The 20,730-nt window shown below is 41.1% G+C and overlaps 2 protein-coding genes across 2 annotated transcripts; both read right to left on the bottom strand.

Annotated features, from left to right (window-relative positions):
* Nucleotides 1–1,347: 1,347 nt before the first annotated feature.
* On the bottom strand, nucleotides 1,348–6,404 carry LOC100560786 (vomeronasal type-2 receptor 26-like). The gene is made up of 3 exons (XM_062957081.1): nucleotides 6,369–6,404; nucleotides 3,047–3,173; nucleotides 1,348–2,520 (listed from the first exon to the last, which is right to left on the bottom strand). The coding sequence occupies exons 1-3, from the start codon at nucleotides 6,402–6,404 to the stop codon at nucleotides 1,598–1,600; spliced, it is 1,086 nt and encodes a 361-aa protein (XP_062813151.1). The 3' UTR covers nucleotides 1,348–1,597.
* A 4,670-nt stretch (nucleotides 6,405–11,074) lies between these two features.
* Nucleotides 11,075–20,528, bottom strand: LOC103279574 (vomeronasal type-2 receptor 26). Its single transcript, XM_062957080.1, has 5 exons — nucleotides 20,286–20,528; nucleotides 15,793–16,020; nucleotides 13,930–14,056; nucleotides 12,342–13,065; nucleotides 11,075–11,252 (listed from the first exon to the last, which is right to left on the bottom strand). Exons 1-5 carry the CDS (start codon nucleotides 20,526–20,528, stop codon nucleotides 11,075–11,077), a joined length of 1,500 nt encoding a protein of 499 aa, XP_062813150.1.
* Between the last annotated feature and the right edge of the window lie 202 nt (nucleotides 20,529–20,730).

Raw genomic sequence — 20,730 nt, 5'->3', positions numbered from 1 at the left:
GAGGAACCAGACCAAGCACAATCTGAAGTCCTCAGCAGTGGAGCAGGCGAATGATAACATGGTACATGTTACAACAGCTGTGAAAGCGGAAGAAGGCTGCAAGGGATAGGACGTCATCGGTCATCGGGTTAATCATACCACTCTGTGAAGACTGTGTGTGGATTGGTTGTGCACTAATCTCCACACATAAATCAAATTCATGCACAGATGTCTTCCAAGAAAAATAAAATAAAACCAACAAAAGTCTCATGGTGATCAGCGAGTGGTGACAGGGGCAAGATTGTGAAATCTGAAAGCACCTAGTCACTGACCGGCACATGGGTGGTTGATACGGATTCAGTTGTTCTGCCTCAAGGTCCGAGGCAGTTGAATACTTCAGCAGCTGTATCCATGACTGAGCAGCCCTTTTTAGGATCCACTCTGCTCACCCCACACGGGATTGGGGGGGGGGGGCTAGAAAAGGTGCTCTAAACATAGCCTGCCTCTTTTATCCCTGAATGGACTGCCACATCCAGAAAGGTCACCATCTTGCAGCCAAAATAGAAAAATGAACTTTGGAATGTGGAATGTACAGACATTGTTGGATAACACAGATAATCTGCCTGCAATTCTCTCTGTTCATTCACAGACTCCTCACTTTAAAATCTACTTTGAAACCCATCATCTTCCTCATCCTCTGAACCACTGTCAGAAAAACCTCTAACGTTTGTTGAACTGCAACATATATCCCCAGTCAGGCATGGGACACCATCAAAGTGTTTGTTTCCCCTTTGGGCCCTTGGAGGGTCCTGCAGTGGAAAGTGTTGCTTGGCCTCCAAGTGTGGCATCCCACCCATCCCATTCCAGCCAGCCATAGCAGCTAAAAATATTTTTTTTGACAAAATTTAAAATTTCCCCCAAAATCAGGGGATGTACTAATCATTCTGAAACTTGGGGGGGGGGGGGGGATAATGCCGTGGTTGTGTTGTGTAATTGTAGAGAAATTCAAGGATATTGCTCTTGTTTGTTTTTAAAAAAACATTTTTGTAAAGAAATGAAAGAATTCCCCAAAAATCAATAAATGATTGAAATGTTCTGAAATTTGGAAGGTTTTTTTTTTTACAATCTTAAATGTGTTCTAGCTTTCTAGCACGCTTCACCACAATAGCTGTAACAATAAGGGAGAAAGGGGCTGCCCCGGAAGCCCCCCAGGTGTGCAATTATTATAACAAAATAGTAATGAAATTTCGTTATTCCCGTTATAGTAACATAATTTTTACTAGCAATACTTTAGAAACACTTTAGAAATGAAATGCCGGCACTCCCAATTTTGTAATGATTTTTGAAACCTTTTTTTACTCGATCGCATATGCCTAATAAATACAACTGTAAGTTCAAAATTGTGCTTATGTCAGATATTGGAGTTCAGACTCTGCTGACATCCACTTTGGTTAAGGTGGATAAACACCTCTGTTCCTTGCCTTCTGGTGTCATCTTCAGTCATTTAGAGCTTGACACACCAGGCCCCCAAACCCAGGGTTATAGCAGAGCTGATATAAATTAACTTGATGAAGTCCCTGAAAAACCAAGAAAATGATCTGGAGAACTGATGTCATATCTAATTACATTTCTCAATTCTTTGATGGTTTCTTTTCTTTAGCTGTTCTCTTCTATTAAGATCAGGCCTCAGCAAAATGACATAACATTTTGGAGAAAAAATACAGCCAAGCAAGCCTGCGCTGGAAGTCAAGATGGAGAAGATCTCCACAGCCACCATGTATTTCCCTTTGGTACTCAGATATGATGGAACAAAGGTCAGCCAGACACAGCAAAACATTAACATGCTGAAAGTGATAAACTTGGCTTCATTAAAACTGTCTGGTAACTTCCTAGCTAAAAAAGCCACCGTGAAGCCAAAACTGGCAAGGAAACCTAGGAAGCCCAAGACACAGTAAAACATGGTAGAGGAGCCTTCATTACACTCCAGTACAATTTCTTCAGTCACTGAATGCATATCAACGTCTGGAAATGGGGGAGAGATTGCCAACCAGACACTGCAAATTGTAGCTTGTATAAGGGAGCAAGAAAAAACAATAGAGCTAGACAGCCATCTTCCCACCCATTTCCTTATCCTGGAGCCTGGCTTGGTAGCCATGAAAGCTACAATTACAAGGGTAGTTTTAGCCAATATGCTTGAAACTGCCACCGAGAAGATCAGTCCAAAGGCCATTTGTCGAAGGAGGCATGTCACCTTCTTAGGGTGACCAATAAACAGAAAAACGCAAAGGAAGGAGAGTAGAAGGGAGATGAGGAGGGTGAAGGTCAGATTCTGGTTGTTGGCTTTGACTATGGGAGTGTTTCTGTGCTTCCGAAAAATCCAAAACACCCAAGCTGTGATGAAAAAAAGGGTAAGAGCAATAATAACCAAGCTGATCCCCAAGGGCTCTTCGTAAGTCAGGTAGCTGATGTCTTTGGGAAGACATGCATCTCGATTCTTGTTTGGATAATGATCTTTAGGACAATTAAAACAGTAATCCATATCTGGAAAAAAAAGAAATGAAGCATTTTTAAGGATGTCCTAGGCTTAACATTAACAAACTGCTAGGACGTTATCATTAGCTATATTTCCAAGCAATGGAAATCTTGGGCTCAAAGTGAAGAAGGAAAGTTCTGAGTACTGGATAGTACATTGGATAGATTGCTTCCTAATGCCCATGTTTCCATTTTGAGTATACAGGCCTTCATGTTACCTGTTAATAACTAATGGAGAGCACCACAACCTTTAGCGTCAATGAAGCCAGTAGATATCTCACCTCCCCTATATGTAACAAATCTAGAAATACCTTCCAGAAGGGTGGTAAAACATCAAACATCCTGGTGTTCCATGGGCAACGTTCTTGCAGACGGCCGATTATCTCACACCAGAAGCGACTTGCATTTTCTCAAGTCGCTCCTGACATGAAAAAAATCTTATCACTCACTTCCAAACACTAAAACTTCCAGAACACTCTAAATGTTATTTCAAAATATGTTTCCTACTTTTTCTACTCCAAAATGCATTTCCTACCTTTTCTGTCTGAAATCTTCCCTCCTCGGCACAGAAGGCAATCATAACAACAGGGCGGCTCCCCTTCTCTCTTGGCCTTTAAATAGCCTAAATGGCATCGTTCATTACACAGAGAAAGAGGACGTGTCTGTAGACAAAGAACAGAAGAAAACTATTCAGGTGTTTCTATCTTACTGTCCCATTCATAGAATTATTCTCATAAAATATTTGTTTTCAGAAAGAACGTTTGTGCAACATCTATCAGCGCTACTTGCAATAATGTCCAGAAACATTGCCAGATGCTAAAGAGTAGTCTCTGAAGCAGCAGAAAACAAGCTTGCTTCATCTTCAATTCATCTTTTCAAATATTTGATATGGCTATTGTGTCTCCTCTCAACCTACACCAGGCTAAACATTAGTGGTGTGCATTCAAGTAAAAGCTTGGCTCATTTCATTTCTGCCTTTTGTTGTGGGGTCCGATCCATTTTCAGAAAGCCTCCCAAAATTGGAAGCATTGTTTTCAATTGTTTTGTTTCGGGGGCATGAAAATCGGCTCAAAATGGGGGGGGGGGGCTTCCCACCCACTGTCTCCCCTTTCTGAGGTGTTTGGCTGCCTGGCAGGCACTGCGCTTCTTCTCTTCCTCCTCTCTCCCTCCCTCCCTCACTCCCCACAATGCCCCACATTAACTCACAGGAGTCATGGCCAGGCAGCCCCACATCCAGATCTCAACAAGCAACAGGAAGGCACCACTGCCCCCCTTCCTTTCAACATGGAGAGTGTGGTGGGCAGTGGGGCATGTGTGACTGGGCAGGTGCTCAGCTGCAGGCCTGCCTGCACGCCCCACACCACACACAAACTCTCTCTGGAAAGGAAGTCTGTGTGTGGCGTGGTGCAGGCAGGTCTGGAAAGCGCATACTCACCTCTCAGTGCCTGGATGCAGCCGAGTGCAGGCACAGTCATACACCCACATCCACATGCTTAGAGGGGAGGTGGTTCCTTTTGCCTTGATGCTGACTCCCGTGAGGGAATTCAGGACACTGTGGGTGCGAGGGAGGGAGGGAGAGAGGAAGAGAAAGGGAAGAAGAGCGCAAGCACAAAATTTTGGCTCCACACGAAAGCAGGCTTTTGTGTCAAGCTGAGATTGGTGTGGGGAGGGGGGGCTTTCTGTTTCTTGCTTCCGAATAAATGAAAGACATGGAAGAAACTATAAAAACGAAGTTTGCACACATCTCTACTAAACATAACCAGTTTTCAAAACTAGTCATCAAAGGGTTTGGTTTCCCTAGCTTTTACCATTTTGGTCATCCTAATCTGCACACATTCCAACTTTTCAATATCTTTCTTGAATCGTGGTGGCTACGGAGTCCTCCATTCATCTGATTCCCCTAAGACCATGACCAGTATAATAGTTGGTTCAATATGTTTAAATAGCTAATGTTGCTGGAATGTATTTGTGTATCTGTGTGTGAACATTGAAAAAATATCTAGATACAGCCTATATGGATCTTACCATATTAAATTTACTGGGCCAAACCATGTTATTTTCAGTAATGGCGAATTTCTTCTCTGGGGTGGTAGCCTGGGGGTTTATCTTTCCAACTTTTACTTTAACGAAGGATATATTGGGTAACACGACCCAGTTAATAATGTCAAATCCAGCCACCAATTCTCCCTTTTGGTTGAAGGCGATTTCTTCCATGGCACTGTTATTAAATGAGACACTTCTCAAAAAGTGGTGAAGCTAAAGTAGGGGAGGAAAAATAGAGTCCCTGAATATGATGTACATGGTATAAAATCACACCTAAAGAACAGACAACATGTGGTGCAGAATTTCCTTGAACATCTCTACCCATTATATTCTTAGTTCTTGGTTATTTAAGTCATGTACTGGAAACTGTATTGGAGAAGGGGTCAATTTATCTCCTGAAAACCTCCCATATGCTATAACCCATCCCAGAAGTGGGGAAAAGATTCCATATACAGGGAACAGACCATATCAGAGAAGACCCGTTTCACTAATAGATACAGTAGTTTGGACTTTTTCATGAGATAGCTTTCCACACAGTAAAAGAACTATTGCTCCACATATACCTGCAGTAAAATCTTCTACATAAATCAAATTACCTGCCAATATGGTTGTTCATTCAAGAAGCTTTGCTTTATGCCATTCCTCATTGCTCTACCTCTATATCTAGATGAATACATGGCATGCAAAGCATATGCTACAGCGTAGATGGCATTGTAGATACTATAGCTGTGGGCAGTCATGCCCATTTCAAAGAGAGATGTGGGTAGTGTTTCAAGTTTCTCCTCTCCTGTGCAAATTTCTACATCTTCTTCCTCCACAGAAGCATCAGGAAAAGAACAAAGGAACACGCTTTCCCAGAATATCCTAAAAAACCTGTCTTCTTTTTCCAAGGCAGGATTTTTCATGTGAAGAAAAGTCTGGAAGCCCAATAGTTCCTTTGAGTGAACCGCAAAGGAGATGGCGCCATGGAGGAAATCTATATTGAAGTCCCTTTGCCACGATAATGAGGTGAATTCCATTTGGGCTGTTAGAATCCAGACTTTTGAATTGGTTTGCAGAGTTAAACCCTCTGCTTCTGCAATGAAGGGTGCCATTCTCATGGTCATAAGGGTTTGAATTTTACAGTACACAATCACAACATTGGCAGTGCTTCTCATAACAATGTCAAGTGCTGCAATACCTTTCTTTACCATGTTTTCAAACCCAGTAGAATATGTCATGATGGGGAATATTTCCATAAAAGCAAGGCAAATGCCTCTCTTGGAAAATTCAAGGAGAACATTTTGTACAAATCTTTCTCCAGGATTGTCACTGTGGGAAAGCACCCCAATCCATACCCAGTTGAAATGTAGGAGTAACTGGAGAATCCCATCATATTGATCAGTCTCCCGTGGCAACATCCAATGGAGAAAAGTAGTTTGAATGTTGTCATCCGTTGTGACAGGAGGAGAGCCATAAATTATCTAAAGATAATATATAGATTTTTGAGGGAAGAAAAGATGAGAAGTACATTGATAGAAAAGAGAAACTAAACTTGAATTCAGATTTCATTATTTTTTGTGTGGAGAGGGGAACATAGTACTAACCAGGATAGTTGAATTTCATTTCTTTATATATGTTAAAGTAACAAAATTAGAAACCTGTGGAAATTACTGTATGTCTCCTAAACATCTCATGCCTCCTATTCAAGAAGGATGAAGAACCAATTATTCTAATATGTATCTGTAGCCAATAATCTTTATTGTTTAGCCTTTAGATTTGGATAAATTCATTGCCTCAATGTATTTAAGGCTTGTTTTAGGAACACATCTCACCTGTGGCATTTTGTACACACTCAGGACACTTGCCATGTCCAAGCAGAATTCATCATTAAGTCCTCCAATGACTGCTACTGGCAGAGTCTCAATATCACATTTGTAGTTTGGGAGGAATCTACCCCGCCTGGAGAGAATTTCCATTGAAGCACGATATGTCCAGCTTGAACTGAAATGACTATTATAGATGTGAAAACCCAGCGACATGTTAGGCAAGACTTGCTCATTTTCATTGACCTCCTTCATAGCAAATTCCAAGGCTGCAACATGTTGGTAGAGTTGTGGCATTAGCCTAAAATGAATATCAGATATTGTTGAAGAGTATATGTTCTTTAGATCAGGGATTCACTCCATTTCTCCTTTATATATAGAAAAAAAATGTTCACTGGTATGCCTGCATTCTGAAAAATGTATGAAGAAATATGTGAAGTGAGGCACCTAGACCTGACAATCTGGTTTGACTGAACAGGAGCTCAACTTCTAGTGCAATGCTACTAGATAGAAGATCAATCAGATTTGGATGCTCTTAATTAATAAGGCTGAATTTTGTTTAGTGCCAGTGGTTCTCAGCCTGTGCGTCCTCAAATGTTTTGGCCATCAACTCCCAGAAATCCTAACAACTGGTAAACTGGCTGGGATTACTGGGATTTGTAAGCCAAAACACCTGGAGACCCACAGGTTGAGAACCACTGCCTTAGACCAATATCATAATGGGTTTCTGGACACAATTGAAAGAAACAGAAGGAAAACTGAATGATATGGAATCAGATATATACCATACAGCATTCTTCCATAGGAGCTTGTCTGTGATTTTTATTTTACAGTTGAAAGTCCTAATGTATGGTATATACATTGTTATGTACTGAAGACAATATCTTTTTAATAGCTCAGCCCAGACTCTGAAAAACCAAGCTGGTGGGGGTGAAACAGGCTCTTCCTTTCCTTTTCACACTGTTCATGCTATTGGGCTTTTAAAGTTCAATATTATTTATTTATTTATTTTATATACTGCTCTTCTCCCCAGGCGGGACCTATTATGTCACTTTTTATATAGTATTAAGATTATGTCATTTTTAAAAACACATAATATTATATTTTTGACACGCTGCTTCACAGACTCTTCATTATTCTGATGTTAATGTATTAAAATAGTTAAACTCAGTACTAATTGTTGTTTTGCATGGAACCACAAAAGAGAAATAAATAGAATAATTACAGAAATGTAGAAACTTAATGTGGCTACAATCTCAAAACACTTAAATGGACTGTTTAATAGTCGACGGTCGAAGCAAACAATAGCACGAAGGAACGAAAGAAATTTTTTTTCATGCACATCTCTACTAACTACGTCATTGAAGTTGTTAACCATACTAACAGTTGAATCAGCAATAATGGACATAATCCTAGGTCAAATCTGGAACCATGTGCATTACCAATGATATGATATGGTTAGAAAATGAAACTACTTACAAATAGTCATCAAGTTCATGAGATGGACGCTTTTCAAAATTTTCAGCATTTGAAAATAAGTGGACCTGAGACAAAATAGCAGCAGTGATAAAGTGCCCTGAGTGATAATATTGGTGAACAAAAGGATAAGCTCCTTGGATTGAACACTGAGTAAGTGGAGTCTTGCCTAAGACCTTGGGCAGCAGCAGAACTAGCATGAAAACCAACCTCATCACAGATACGACCACATTAGAAGGGCTCATCTTGGGAATCCATATACTTAGCTCCAGATGCTACCCCATATATTAATATCCCTGATTCATATTTTTCACAAAATCATTTGATCTCGTCTGTGTAAAGAGAATCATCAGACATAATTATGACTGGTTTGATAATAACAGGATAGTTGAGTACTCAGTTTTGATAATAACAGGATAGTTAATTTCTCAGTTTTGTTTGTTCATTGTGCCATTTCAAAGAAAAACATGTTCATCGTGCCTTGACTTAGTCAAAGTAAGAGCAAAAAAACAATTGAGAGAGGAGGGAAACTTCCTACAAAAGAAACTTTAAAATTCCCCCCTCTCCTCTACTGTAGGAATCAAATCTGGACCAGAACCTGGAAAAATGTTTCTGCTCAGAGTAAAACTCTCAGAATATTCACTCAGCATATCCAATAGTCATACTGCCTTGGGTATTTTGGAAGCTGTAGCCCAAAAAGCAACTTTTCCAAGCTCAGATCTGGGTCCAAATATTTGTAATGAAAGAAACTTCCAAAGTTTAGATTCCAGCAGATAAACTTCCCATTGAGTACCTTCAAATGTTTTGACTTACAGTGACTCTAAGGACTTTACCACACTGGTTTATACTCAATTTTTTAATCCCTTTGCATGTGATTCTCAATGGGTCCTATCACATGACATTTATTTATTTTCATCAACAACCTATTGGAATGCGTCTGCGAAAGGTCTCAGAAACAGACTAATGTTTCTTAATTTATACTGAAATCTGCACAATGACTTTTCTCCATTGTATCGTGCCAAAGGGTAGTGATCAGATAAACTTATTACAGTTCAGATGCAAGGTCTTCAAAATTCTCCCAAAAAATGGTAGTTTGGGATTTCCAGGCTATGTCACTGTATCAAAATTATAGTAGGGAGGTGTTCAAATGGATTGGAAGAAGCCAGTCTTCTGTGTGGTGATGAATCAAATCTCTGTATTTTCAAAAGGTATAGACCAGATGTGATGGAGGTTGTATACATCCCATATGAACGCAGTATGCATCCAGCCCTTAAAAACAATGGGTGCATACTGATAATGCTTTACTGAATGTTACGGTGATGAGATCCTAAAGTAAATGTATCTCAAGGTTCTATTGGCAAGATTTGTCACAAAAAATGACAAAAAAGTTAGGGTCAATATGAATAGGAAATGACTTGCACGAACAACAACAACAAATGAGGTATATGGCAATGGTTGTTATACTTGGTCCTCCCGCTGTTTAGGTCTTCAGCGTCCATAAATTTCATCCAGTTTGCCAACAATCGGGAATTCTGAAGGCTGAGGTCCCAATTTGTTCTTGTTCTTTAAAGTCATTTCTAACCCTAAAGTAAACCCTTATCAAGATTTTCTTAGCAAGATTTCTTCAGAGCATTGTCTTCTCTAAGTCTGAGAGCATGTATCTTCTAGAATTATAATAGAGTTAGAAGAAACCACATGGGCCATCTAGTCCAACTCCTTGCCATGCAGAAAAAGCACAAAGTACCTCTGACAGATAGTCATGCAGCCTCTGTTTAAAAGCTTCCAAGAAAGGAGCTTCCACCAAACTCCAAGGAAAACTCACTTGCTGAACAACTCTTATGGTCAGGAATTTCTTCCTAAAGTTCAAGTCTCACCCAAGATCATTCTTTGGTTTTTTTATGCTTTGAACTTCAATGTCCCAGAATCCTGATCCAACATCCCACCCACTATACCATGCTGTTATGTGAAATTACTTATTCCTTTAAAATGATCCAGCACTGGAAATATAGATCATAACACATAGACTATTTTATTATTCCCAAGGTCCGTTGATCTTTACCAATTGATTTTGATTCAAAATATATTACATCCCAGTTAGTGTGGTGATCAATCTGATCTGGACCGCATTCTGAATTTCTAAGTCAAGATGCTCAATTCTACCCTTGAACACATGTACGGCACCCCTATTAAAACAGCTCCATTGGTCGCCAATAAATTTCCAGTCCCAATTCAAAGTGCAGATTATCACTTCCAAAGCCCTAAACGGTTCAGGTCCTGCTTATCTTTGCGACCACATTTACTTTTGCAAACTGGCACAGATCTTCTGGGGAGGCCCTTCTCTCGCTCCCACCACCATCACAAGCACAGTTGGTGGAGACGAGACAGAGGGCCTTCTGGAACTCTATCCCCAGGGAGATTAGACTAGCACCCACTCTGTCTACCTTCAGTAGGGACCTTAAAACATGGATATTCCAATACGCATTTGCAAATTATTAGACCCCTCTCTATGACTGCCCAGACCCACTGTCATATTGAACTCAGCACTTTATCTCCAGACCTGGCCTTACAATCTATTTTTGCCCAGCCCCCACCCTTGCTAATCTTGGCTGTCCACTATAGCCCTGGTTTTGGTTATTGATACTAGTTTTGTTTTTTATGATGTTCTTATACTTTATTGTTTGAATTGTTTAATTAGCTTGTTATATGTTTATCAGCCTTTTTAACTGTTTTATTTAGTTATACTCTGTTATTATTGGACTTGGTCCTACTTATAGGCCACCCTGAGACCCTTCGGGGAGATGGTGGCAGGATATAAGAATAAAGTTATTATTATTACTATTGCTATTGTTGTTGTTGTTGATGATGATATTGTTGTTCTGCTGGTGTTGTTGTTATGTGTACACCTGTCCAATTTCTATATCTTCTTCTGTTCTTCCAATGTTTTAGTCACCCCTTTCCAATTTTGTACTATCTGCAAATGTGATAAGGATTCCCTTCTATAGAACATGGTGAGTGGCCAAGCTATCCAGAAACCTTGAGAGTTGTCAAAGCTCTGGAGATTTCTGAACAATTATTAAAATGCCCTACGTGAAAAGGCTCTGTCATTTTGAATCATGTAGATATGCTAAGCAAGTCCCTTTCAACTGAGACAATTATCTTGTAAAAATGCAAGTCTAATTCCTAATAATGCACTAGTAAGCAGAATGGGATAAACCAGTATTTGAAAGATACGTGAGTGATTAATTCCTTCTTTTTGTTAGTTGTTCCTTGGTGTTCAGCTCAGGCTTCATTAAAATAATGTAGCATTTTGGTGAGAAGATACAGCCCAATAAACCAAAGCTGGAAGCCAAGATAGAGAAAATCTCCACAGCCACCATATTTTTGCCCTTCGTGCTCAAATATGTTGGAATGAAGCCGGGGCCGGCCGGAGATATTTTTTAATGGGAAGCGGGGGTGCTGAAAAGCGCCCCCGCCACCGGCCCCACCTCCCGCGCCCTGGCCCCGCCCAGCGTGCCCTGGCCCCGCCTCCCACGCTGCGTGGGAGGCGGGGCCAGGGCGATTAGTGAGGGGGGCAGGGCCACAGTTGGCCCCCCCCCGCCCAGCGTGCCTTGGCCCCGCCTCCCACGCAGCGTGGGAGGCGGGGCCAGGGCACGCTGGGTGGGGGGGCGGGGCCAGAGTTGGCCCCGCCTCCCACGCTACTCCCGCTTGCCCGTCTGGCCTTTTCTAGCAGGCCAGAAAGCAGCGGAGGTCCCTCCAGGCCGCAATCGCGGCCTGGAGGGACCTCCGCTGCTTTCTGGCCTGCTAGGAAAGGCCAGATGGGCGAGCGGGAGTAGCGTGAAAGCGGGGCCAGCTCTGGCGCCGCCCCCCCGCCCAGCGTGCCCTGGCCCCGGCTCCCACGCTGCGTGGGAGGCGGGGCCAAGGCACGCTGGGCGGGGGGGGGAGCGGCGTCAGAGCTGGCTCCGCCTCCGCTACTCCCGCTCGCCCGTCTGGCCTTTCCTAGCAGGCCAGAAAGCAGCGGAGGTCCCTCCAGGCCGCGATTGCGGCCTGGAGGGACCTCCGCTGCTTTCTGGCCTGCTAGGAAAGGCCAGACGGGCGAGCGGGAGTAGCCTGAAAGCGGGGCCAGCTCTGGCGCCGCCCCCCCGCCCAGCGTGCCCTGGCCCCGCCTCCCACGCTGCGTGGGAGGCGGGGCCAAGGCACGCTGGGCGGGGGGGGAGCGGCGTCAGAGCTGGCTCCGCCTCCGCTACTCCCGCTCGCCCGTCTGGCCTTTCCTAGCAGGCCAGACTGCAGCGGAGGTCCCTGTAGGCCACGATTGCGGCCTGCAGGGACTTCCGCTGCATTCTGGCCAGCTAGAAAAGGCCAGACGGGCCAGGGCGCACTGGGCGGGAGGCGGGGCACCGTCAGGGCGGTGCCCCGCCTCCCGCCCAGCCTGACGGCGCCCCCCCGGGCCTGCGCCCGAGGCGGCGGCGTCAGGTGCCTCAATAGTGGGGCCGGCCCTGAATGAAGCACAGCCAAACACTGCAAAAGACCAACATGCTGAAGGTGATAAACTTGGCCTCATTAAAACTGTCAGGTAACTTCCTGGCTAAGAAAGCCAAAGTGAGACTGACAAGAGCAAGGAAACCCAGGAAACCCAAAAGGGCATAAAGCATACCGCTTGAGCCTTCATTGCATTTGAATACAATTGTTTGAGCCACTGAGTACATGTCAAGGTCTGGGAATGGAGGAGAGGTGATCAGCCAGATGCTACAAATAGTAGCTTGAAAAAAGGAGCAAGAAAGAACAATGGAATATGCCAATCTCTTCCCCATCCACTGCCTTACCCTGGACCCTGGCTTGGTGGCTACGAAAGCCAGAATGACAGTGATGGTTTTGGCTAAAATGGAAGAAAGTGCCACTGAGAAAATCATGCCAAAAGCAGTTAGTTGAAGGAGGCAGGCCACCTTCCCAGGTCGGCCAGTGAATAGCAGAACACAAAGAAAGGAAAGCAAGAGGGAGACGAGGAGAATGTAGGTGATGTCCTTATTGTTTGCTTTGACAATAGGAGTGTCCTTGTACTTCATAAAGATGCCTAGAATGAAGACGGTAATGAGAGAAAATTTGAGAGCAAACACAGTGACAATGATCCCCAGGGGTTCTCCAAAAGATAAGAAGGTGATTTCTTTGGGGAGACATCCATCCTTGTCATCATTTGGATACTGATATCCAGGACAATCAAAGCATTTATCAGTGTCTGTAAAACAAAAGAAAGCTTTACCTTTGGCCAAATAATCTGAAATCCTGCTTATTGGAAGTCTTGTGTTTTGAGCCAAACTGTTTCAGTAGCTGAAAACCAAGCCAATATCCTTTGAAATTCATTCTATTTGCAAAAAGTATAATCAAGTATGTTCCCAAATCCAGGGTCCAACGTGTAGAAAGAAAACTCATCTCCACTGACTAAGGGTTCATACAGACAGTAGAATTAGTGCAATGTGACAGCACTATGGTTCAGTGTTATGGATTTCTAGGAGGTATAGTTTTACAAAGTCTTTAGGCTTCTCTACGAAAGACTCAAACTACAAATTCTAATTTTATACTTTTCACGGTGCAAGCCTACACATTGAGATGGCTCTACAAATGGACTCTTAGTAAATGCAGGTGTCAATGACTTTTCAGAGTGGTAGAATTTGCAATTTTTGCAGCCTCTTCGGAAGAGTACCGAAATATGAGAAATAATCAATACTTATCTACGTATCTATACTTACAAGAAATAAATAAAAACTATTATGAAAAAAAAGAAATAATCAAGTTGTGGTCTACTTGCCCCACTTTTGCCAGGACAACCACAACACTACGAGATCACATTTGTGCTCCACTGAGAACATACCTAGATGTAGCACATGTGTACCCAGTCACAGTTGAGAACACATGGAAAATCAGGAAATATGCAAGGGTTAACCCTGTACCTACCTACACAATCCATATGCCACATCAGATATAGCTAACTGGTAATAACCAGAGAGCATTTTCCTATCAGCCATCTTTTGAGAATCAAGTTTCTGGAATGGACATATGATACCTGATTCTACTGATCAATATAGAATATTATGTTTCCTACCTGTCAGGTTTGAAATCTTTCCCTCTGGACATGGAATGCAATCATAACAGCAAAATGTTTCTCCTTCCTTCTTTCTTTTACTAAATCCCAACCGGCATTTATCATTGCACCTAGAAAGAGGTAATGTCTGTCCATTTAAAAAGAAAACAAATAAACAAACAACAAAAAGACAGAAGTTAAAGATTGCTTAGTTCTAGAATAGGAAAATAGTGTGAAATATTGCATCAATGAACACCAAGTAATTTGACATAATAACCTTATTCTACTAATATGTAGATAATATAACATAATAATATAATAACAATATGCTTTATTTTTATTCCACTCTATCTCCATGAGGGAACTAAGAGTGAATTACAGGTACATATCTGGTGAACAATTCAATGCGGATATACAATTGACAAAGAGAAACAATACATAAACAAAGGCAAGGCTTCCCTCTTTTTTTCATCTATGGCACCTGGAGGCTGTGCTCGACTTGGCCATGGGGAGGTGCTGTTGTTTCATTTTCTACACCAAGGAACATGTCATCCATGGTGCCTTTCCTGATCGAATTGCCAGCATGTATTTTAGGGGTGCCTTTTACCTCCCCACCAAAGCGGTACCTATTTATCCACTCACATTGTTGTTTTGTACTGCTAGGTAAGCAGAAGCTGGGGCTGACGGTGGGAGCTCATCCCGACCCATAGCTTGATCTGCCAACCTTCCAGTCAGCAAGATCTTCTGTAGCTGGTGGTTTAACTCACTATGCTAGCCACGGATAATGTTGGCAGAGAGAGGGCATGTTTGCAAGAGAGATTTAAACTGGTGCAATAGCCACCCTTGAAAGATGTGTTGTTTTACTACATTGTACTATGTTGTACATTCATCTCATGAACCTGATTCCCCCTATTTATCTGCTTTACCGTAGACAAATCATTCCAATTTATTGCTTCTATATAAAGGCTTTGATTAATTCTGGTGCTCCAGGCCAAAGAATTTACGAAATTGCAATACTTAAGTTTGTTTTGATTAGTTGTCATATAAATTTCAATGGGTAGTCTCAAATAGGGTAGATAATGCTGAATCAGTGTTAACTTGATCTCTTGTAAATGTCATAGATTCAATGGAACTATTTAAGTTGGAATGAACAATGATTTACGGTAGGTCGGAAATGGGAATCATGAGATCCTCTGAACATTGTTAAAATTAGGTATTTATTTTTTAATTTATATTCTGATGTTCTTCCAGCAAAGGGTCCAAGGTGGTTTTCAGCATCGAAAATGATTCATGTCTCCTAGGTTTTTTTCATGTTGCTATTTATAATTTGGATTTTGTTAAGTTAAGTCCAGACATGACTGGACTTAACGTCAGGGGAAACCGTTACCTTTACCTAACCTGAATTGTATTTTTATATACCTTTATGAACAAACCTGTGCATAGAAGCAGTTGAAAGGTATCTGCAAGTATTAAAGAGATGCAGAGTTGTGAATATGTAGTACTAAACTTCTCATATGTGAGGCAGGACTTGGTCCACCATGAACTTAACATTTTGCCATGACTGCCATCATTTTATCTTTACTAAGAAAGATATTCCTTTTTTTCCACTACCAAATAATTCTTTTATCATAACGTTTAGTTTAGTGCAATTGTCAAATTTCTTCCCCATCATATTTATGACTAAGAGACATCTGTTCTAACAAAAAAGCATCAAGTTGAATTGTGAACATCTTGTCTACATGAGCCTGATGTTCCATTGTACCAACTTTTATCCTAACAAAAGACTGATTTGGGAATGTGACCCAGTTGATAATATCAATGGAACGTCAGGCTCAAGATGTTCACCATTTAAGATATCTGGATTAACTCTGGAAGTGAACTTACTTGTTTGAAAATGCTGGGCCACACAATGGAATCATCTTGAATTGTGAGTTTTCTGCCTGTTAGAGCCTGAGGTTCAGTTGTCCCAATTTTTATTCTAACAAAAGATTTATTTGGAAATGTGACCCAGTTGATAATATCAAATCCCACTAATAATTCTCCATTTTGGTCGAAGGAAACTTCTTCTCCAGCGCTATTGTTAAATGCAACTCTTCTCAGATACTGATGGAGCTAAATAAGAATAGGAAGGAATTGATGGAGAGATGCATAGAAAGATAAAATATCTATCTCAAAGGGATAATGCTTCTCACTATCAGGCTCTATCACCTTCTACCAATCAGTGTCCATCAGCACTCTCTTGCTGGTGTTCCAATTCATAACAGCACCATTTCACATTGACTCCCATTTCACATTTGTTCCAATGAGGATAAGACCAATGTACAATGGCCACATTTCCAGCCTCCCCCTCCCGTGCAGTAATGTCACAGTAGTCCGTTGCTGAATATAGATGCCAAGACACCAATTCTTCTTCCTCACATATATAAGAAGTCATACAAAGACCCAGATTTCTAACTTAATTTCTCGCCCTTTAAAAGCGTTATGCCCAGTAATTTGGATGGTACTATTTTGAGGGATACTGAGTTGGTTTATGCTGGGTTGCTGTGAGTCTTTCGGACTGTATGGCTATGGAACATGGCCATACAGCCCGAAAGACTCACAGCAACCCAGTGATTTGCACCATGAAAGCCTTCAACAATACATTGGTCTATGTTGTATGCCAGGGGTCCCCAAACTAAGGCCCGGGGGCCGAATGCGGCCCATCGAAGCCATTTATCCAGCCCCCATGGCACAAGGGCAAAAGGGGGTTGGGCTAAATGATCCAAGGGGTCTCTTCTTCTCTTACAACCCTTATTATTATTATTATTATTATTATTATTATTATTATTATTACTGTATTATTATTATTATTAACATTGAGGCTGGGTGGCCATCTGTCAGGGATGCTTTGCTTGTGCTTTTGGTGCGCAGAGGCAGAAGGGGGTTGGACTAAATGGTCCAAGGGGTCTCTTCCAACCCTCTTTATTGTTGTTGTTGTTGTTGTTGTTACTATTATTATTAACATTGAGGCTGGGTGGCCATCTGTCAGGGGTGCTTTGCTTGTGCTTTCGGTGCACAAAGGCAGAAGGGGATTGGACTCAATGGTCCAAAGGGTCTCTTCCAACCCTCTTTTTTATTGTTGTTGTTGTTGTTATTATTAATTATTGCTCAGTGGCCAACTATAGTCTGGCCCTCCAACAGTCTGAAGGATCATGAACTGGCCCCCTGTTTAAAAAGTTTGGGGACCCCTGTTGTATGCAAAGCTATAAAATGAATTTCATGCAGTGCAGCTCCATGTTATAATTTATCAAAAGTGTATCAAATGAAATAGCATTTTGTTGATTTCATACACAAAGAAGACACCAAACACAATTATCGCAAATGGTCAAAAGAATCCAATATGCTTTGACTCAAAAGTAAACAGTACACTCTCAAATGGCTGAAAACTTGAAGAAATAACAAGTAGCACATCGGCTGGAGGTACATATTCCAGCTTTCATACAAAACACACCTTCTGATTTAGTAAAGAAGAAATTGTTGTACTGGTCATGTAATAAAATTTTGTGCATTAGTGAGATTACCTGCCATGGGTGTCTCTTCCAAAGTTCCTTTCTTGCACCATTCAGCACTGGAGTGCGCTTGAACCTGGATGAATACATGGCCTGCAAGGCATGTGCAACTGCACAGACAGCATTGTAGACACTGTAGCTATGGCTGGTCATGCTCATTTCAAAAACAGACGCAGGAAGAGTCTCTAGCTTCTCGTTCCCAGTGCAGGGTGTCTTATCTTTCTTGCCCAACAAACGATCAGACAAAAAGCAGTTAAATGCCTCTTCCCAGAAAGCCCACAGAAACTTGTCTTCCTTCTCTAAGACTGGGTTTCTTGTCTGAAGAAAGTGTTTGAATCCTGAAAGTGCCTTTGAATGAACTGTAAAGGATATAGCCCCATGGAGGAAATGTATACCCCAGCCTCTTTGAATAGGAAGCGATGAAAACTCCATCTGAGCTGTCATAACCCACACTTTTGTGCTGATTTGCATATCCAGCTGTTCTGCATATATTTCCATCCACCACATTGTCATAATAGCATGAATTTCACCATGCACAACCACCACGTTGGCAGTACTTTTAAAAACAACTTTAATTATGTCAAGAATTTCTAACTGGGAACTCATGACATCACTAAGAAAGGCAGTTAGGGGCAATTTTTTTATGAAGTGATGGCAAATGCCTTTCTGAGCAAACATGGGAAGAACATTTTGTGCAAACCACTCTCCAGTGTCATCTGTCATAGAAACCACCCCAATCCACAGCCAGTTGAAATGCAAGAGTAACTGGACAAGTCCTTCATACTGATAACCAATGTTTGGGAACATATGATGGAAGTAAATATCCTGGACTTGATTATTTGCTAGAGGATATGATCCAAAGATAAGCTAAAAATAAATATAAAAAAGAGAGAGGTACGGAAGTGAAATCAAGCATGAATAACAATGAAATCTGAATCAAAAGTTTCTAATTTCTTCAACTATTGTATTAGAATGATGGGATATTGTTTTTTTTTATTTCTGTTGATGCAAAGGAATTTTTATGATACTTTTGTTAAAACACAATTTTTGTTCAAACTGATTTTATATTAGAGTGGGGAACATATGGTCTCCAATTAGCTTTAGTCAGTATAAAGAAATAACAAGATATCCGCCCATGTGAAATGTCCATAGTACAAGTAGCATCTACAGTGCAGGCCAATGATCCTGAAAAATAATGCAAGATGATTAGAAATGTCAACCAACTGATCTAACTTCATGTTTGTGGCCACACTCACATTGAGAATGCTAGGGTTTACATAAGCTCTTTTTAAATAGTGTATCTGAAAGACTGTTTTCACCTCTGTTACCCTGTCCAGAATTTCAGATGTTCATGAATAGCATGTGGTGTGTCTATCTACCCCAGAACACAAGACAGATTAGTCCTATTCCTGCTGCACATCTGGTGATCTAGCCTTTGAGTTTAAAAATTATTTTTGAAAATTTGCTTTTGGGTTGAATCAAGTGGGTAAAACATCCATCAGAAAGAAAGAGAAAGAGAGAAAAATGAAATCTTGTCTGGTATCCTACATGTCTTTCCAGTGCTGATGCGACTGGGTTTTATGTTCCAGAAGCATTCTCTCCTGGCGTTTCGCCCACATCTATGGTAGGCATCCTCAGAGGTTGTGAGGACCTCACATGGCCATACAGCCTGGAAACCTCACAGCAATCCAATGTATATGTTTGTTTCTCAAAATAGGATAGAATCATGAGTGGCCTTTGGTTTCTGCTGTGCTTTGGTCTCAAGACCCAGTGGATACCAAAATCCATATATGCTTATGTCTCATTATATACAGTGGAATAAGAAAATGGTATTTCTTATATAAAATGGAAACAAATCTTGTTGTTTGGATGTGGAGAGGAGTATTTTAAATTTGTGAATGGTAGAATCAGGGGATACAGACTCTGCAGAATGGAGGGCTGGCTTTGTGTTACAGAGACACACAGAGATAGATACACAAATGCTAATTTGACGTACATCATTCCATGTACAATGTTTCTCATTTCTGAAAATATTGAATGGGAAAACTATTTAGTTCAAACTAAGTAATTCAAAGCATTGCAAGATAAATGAAAACATAATATGTTCCGAATCTTGCCAAAAGATCTGGACTATTTGTATCAGTTACCTTTCCCAGAAACACTGTTATAAACTTAGTTATGCACAACAGGTCACAAATTATTTGTCTTTGAGAAGTGATCAAGAACACCTTGTTTTTATATTTTGTATGGATGAACCAAAAAGGTTTCAACATTTCACAAGCATTAGTATTGACAATAGTATTAATGATATTTCCAGTATAGGGACTCAAAGGAGTTTAGAGAAAAGTAAAAGAACAGATCAATACCATACAAAAACATCATAGACATGTGTATACTACTTATGTTCCAAACTCATAAAATCATACAGCTAGAAGACACCGCAAGGGCCATTCGTGCCATTCTCTGCCATGCAGGAATACTGAATCTAAGCACTTTCAATAGATGGCCATCCAGTCTCTGTTAAAAACCTCCAGAGGAGACTCTACTGCCATCCAAGGCAGCATATTCCACTGTTGAACAGCTCTTACCTGGTGCCTTAGAGTATGTAGGCATTAGCTAGCTATTTGCTATATGTTGGACAGCTGAAATATGAAGAGGGAAACACATGTATAAGGCAATGGAACAAACCAATGAGGATGCTAGACCAAACACATTCAACTATGTTATATTGAAATACAAAACTTTTCTCTATTGGAAATCTACAAACTCACAGGATAGTCCAGGCTTTAATGGATTGTTAAATCCCTGTGTTTTGTACACATATCTTACTTGTGACATCTTGTATATGCAGAAGACGGTTGCCAAGTCAAGACTATAGTCAGCGTTGGGCCCCACAATCACCGCTGCTGGGAGATTCTCACTGTTACATTTGTAATTGGGGGTGAACCTGTGGCGTCTGGACAACAGTTCCATTGCAGCAAGGTAGGAGCCAGTTCCACTATAACCATTGTTATAGATGTGGAAACCCAGGGTGACATTGGGTAAGAGTTGTTGGTTTTCATTGGTCTCCATTACAGCAAATGCCAAGGCCGCAATGTGTTGATAGAGATGTGTAAATAGCCTGTAAGGAGTGATATTTACAATGTAACTACCTATTTTGATCCAGTTCTTAAATATAAGGATAGTATATCCTAGTAAATATAAAATAATTAAACAAGACGATGTACTATGATACAGTATATTACAAGAGACCTGGTTCTTTCAAATAGAAATC

Source organism: Anolis carolinensis, chromosome 6 (assembly GCF_035594765.1).
Source record: "Anolis carolinensis isolate JA03-04 chromosome 6, rAnoCar3.1.pri, whole genome shotgun sequence".
In the NCBI taxonomy this organism is placed as follows: domain Eukaryota; kingdom Metazoa; phylum Chordata; class Lepidosauria; order Squamata; family Dactyloidae; genus Anolis; species Anolis carolinensis.
The sequence above is the reverse complement of the archived record's forward strand: the minus strand, read 5'-3'. Positions and strand labels throughout refer to the sequence as shown.

What these genes read in the sequence shown, in the direction of transcription:
- LOC103279574 (XM_062957080.1), bottom strand. Translation starts at nt 20,528, where the DNA reads ATGGAGACCAATGAAAACCAACAACTCTTACCCAATGTCACCCTGGGT. An exon ending in GCATATACAAGATGTCACAA is followed by an intron (nt 16,021 to 20,285) that starts GTAAGATATGTG and finishes ATTCTTATTTAG; the next exon opens with CTCCATCAGTATCTGAGAAG. An exon ending in GTCTTTTGCAGTGTTTGGCT is followed by an intron (nt 11,253 to 12,341) that starts GTGCTTCATTCA and finishes TCCGGCCGGCCC; the next exon opens with CGGCTTCATTCCAACATATT.
- LOC100560786 (XM_062957081.1), bottom strand. Translation starts at nt 6,404, where the DNA reads ATGGCAAGTGTCCTGAGTGTGTACAAAATGCCACAG. An exon ending in GTGTGTACAAAATGCCACAG is followed by an intron (nt 3,174 to 6,368) that starts GTGAGATGTGTT and finishes CTTTGTCTACAG; the next exon opens with ACACGTCCTCTTTCTCTGTG. An exon ending in GAAGATTTCAGACAGAAAAG is followed by an intron (nt 2,521 to 3,046) that starts GTAGGAAATGCA and finishes TTTTTTTTCCAG; the next exon opens with ATATGGATTACTGTTTTAAT.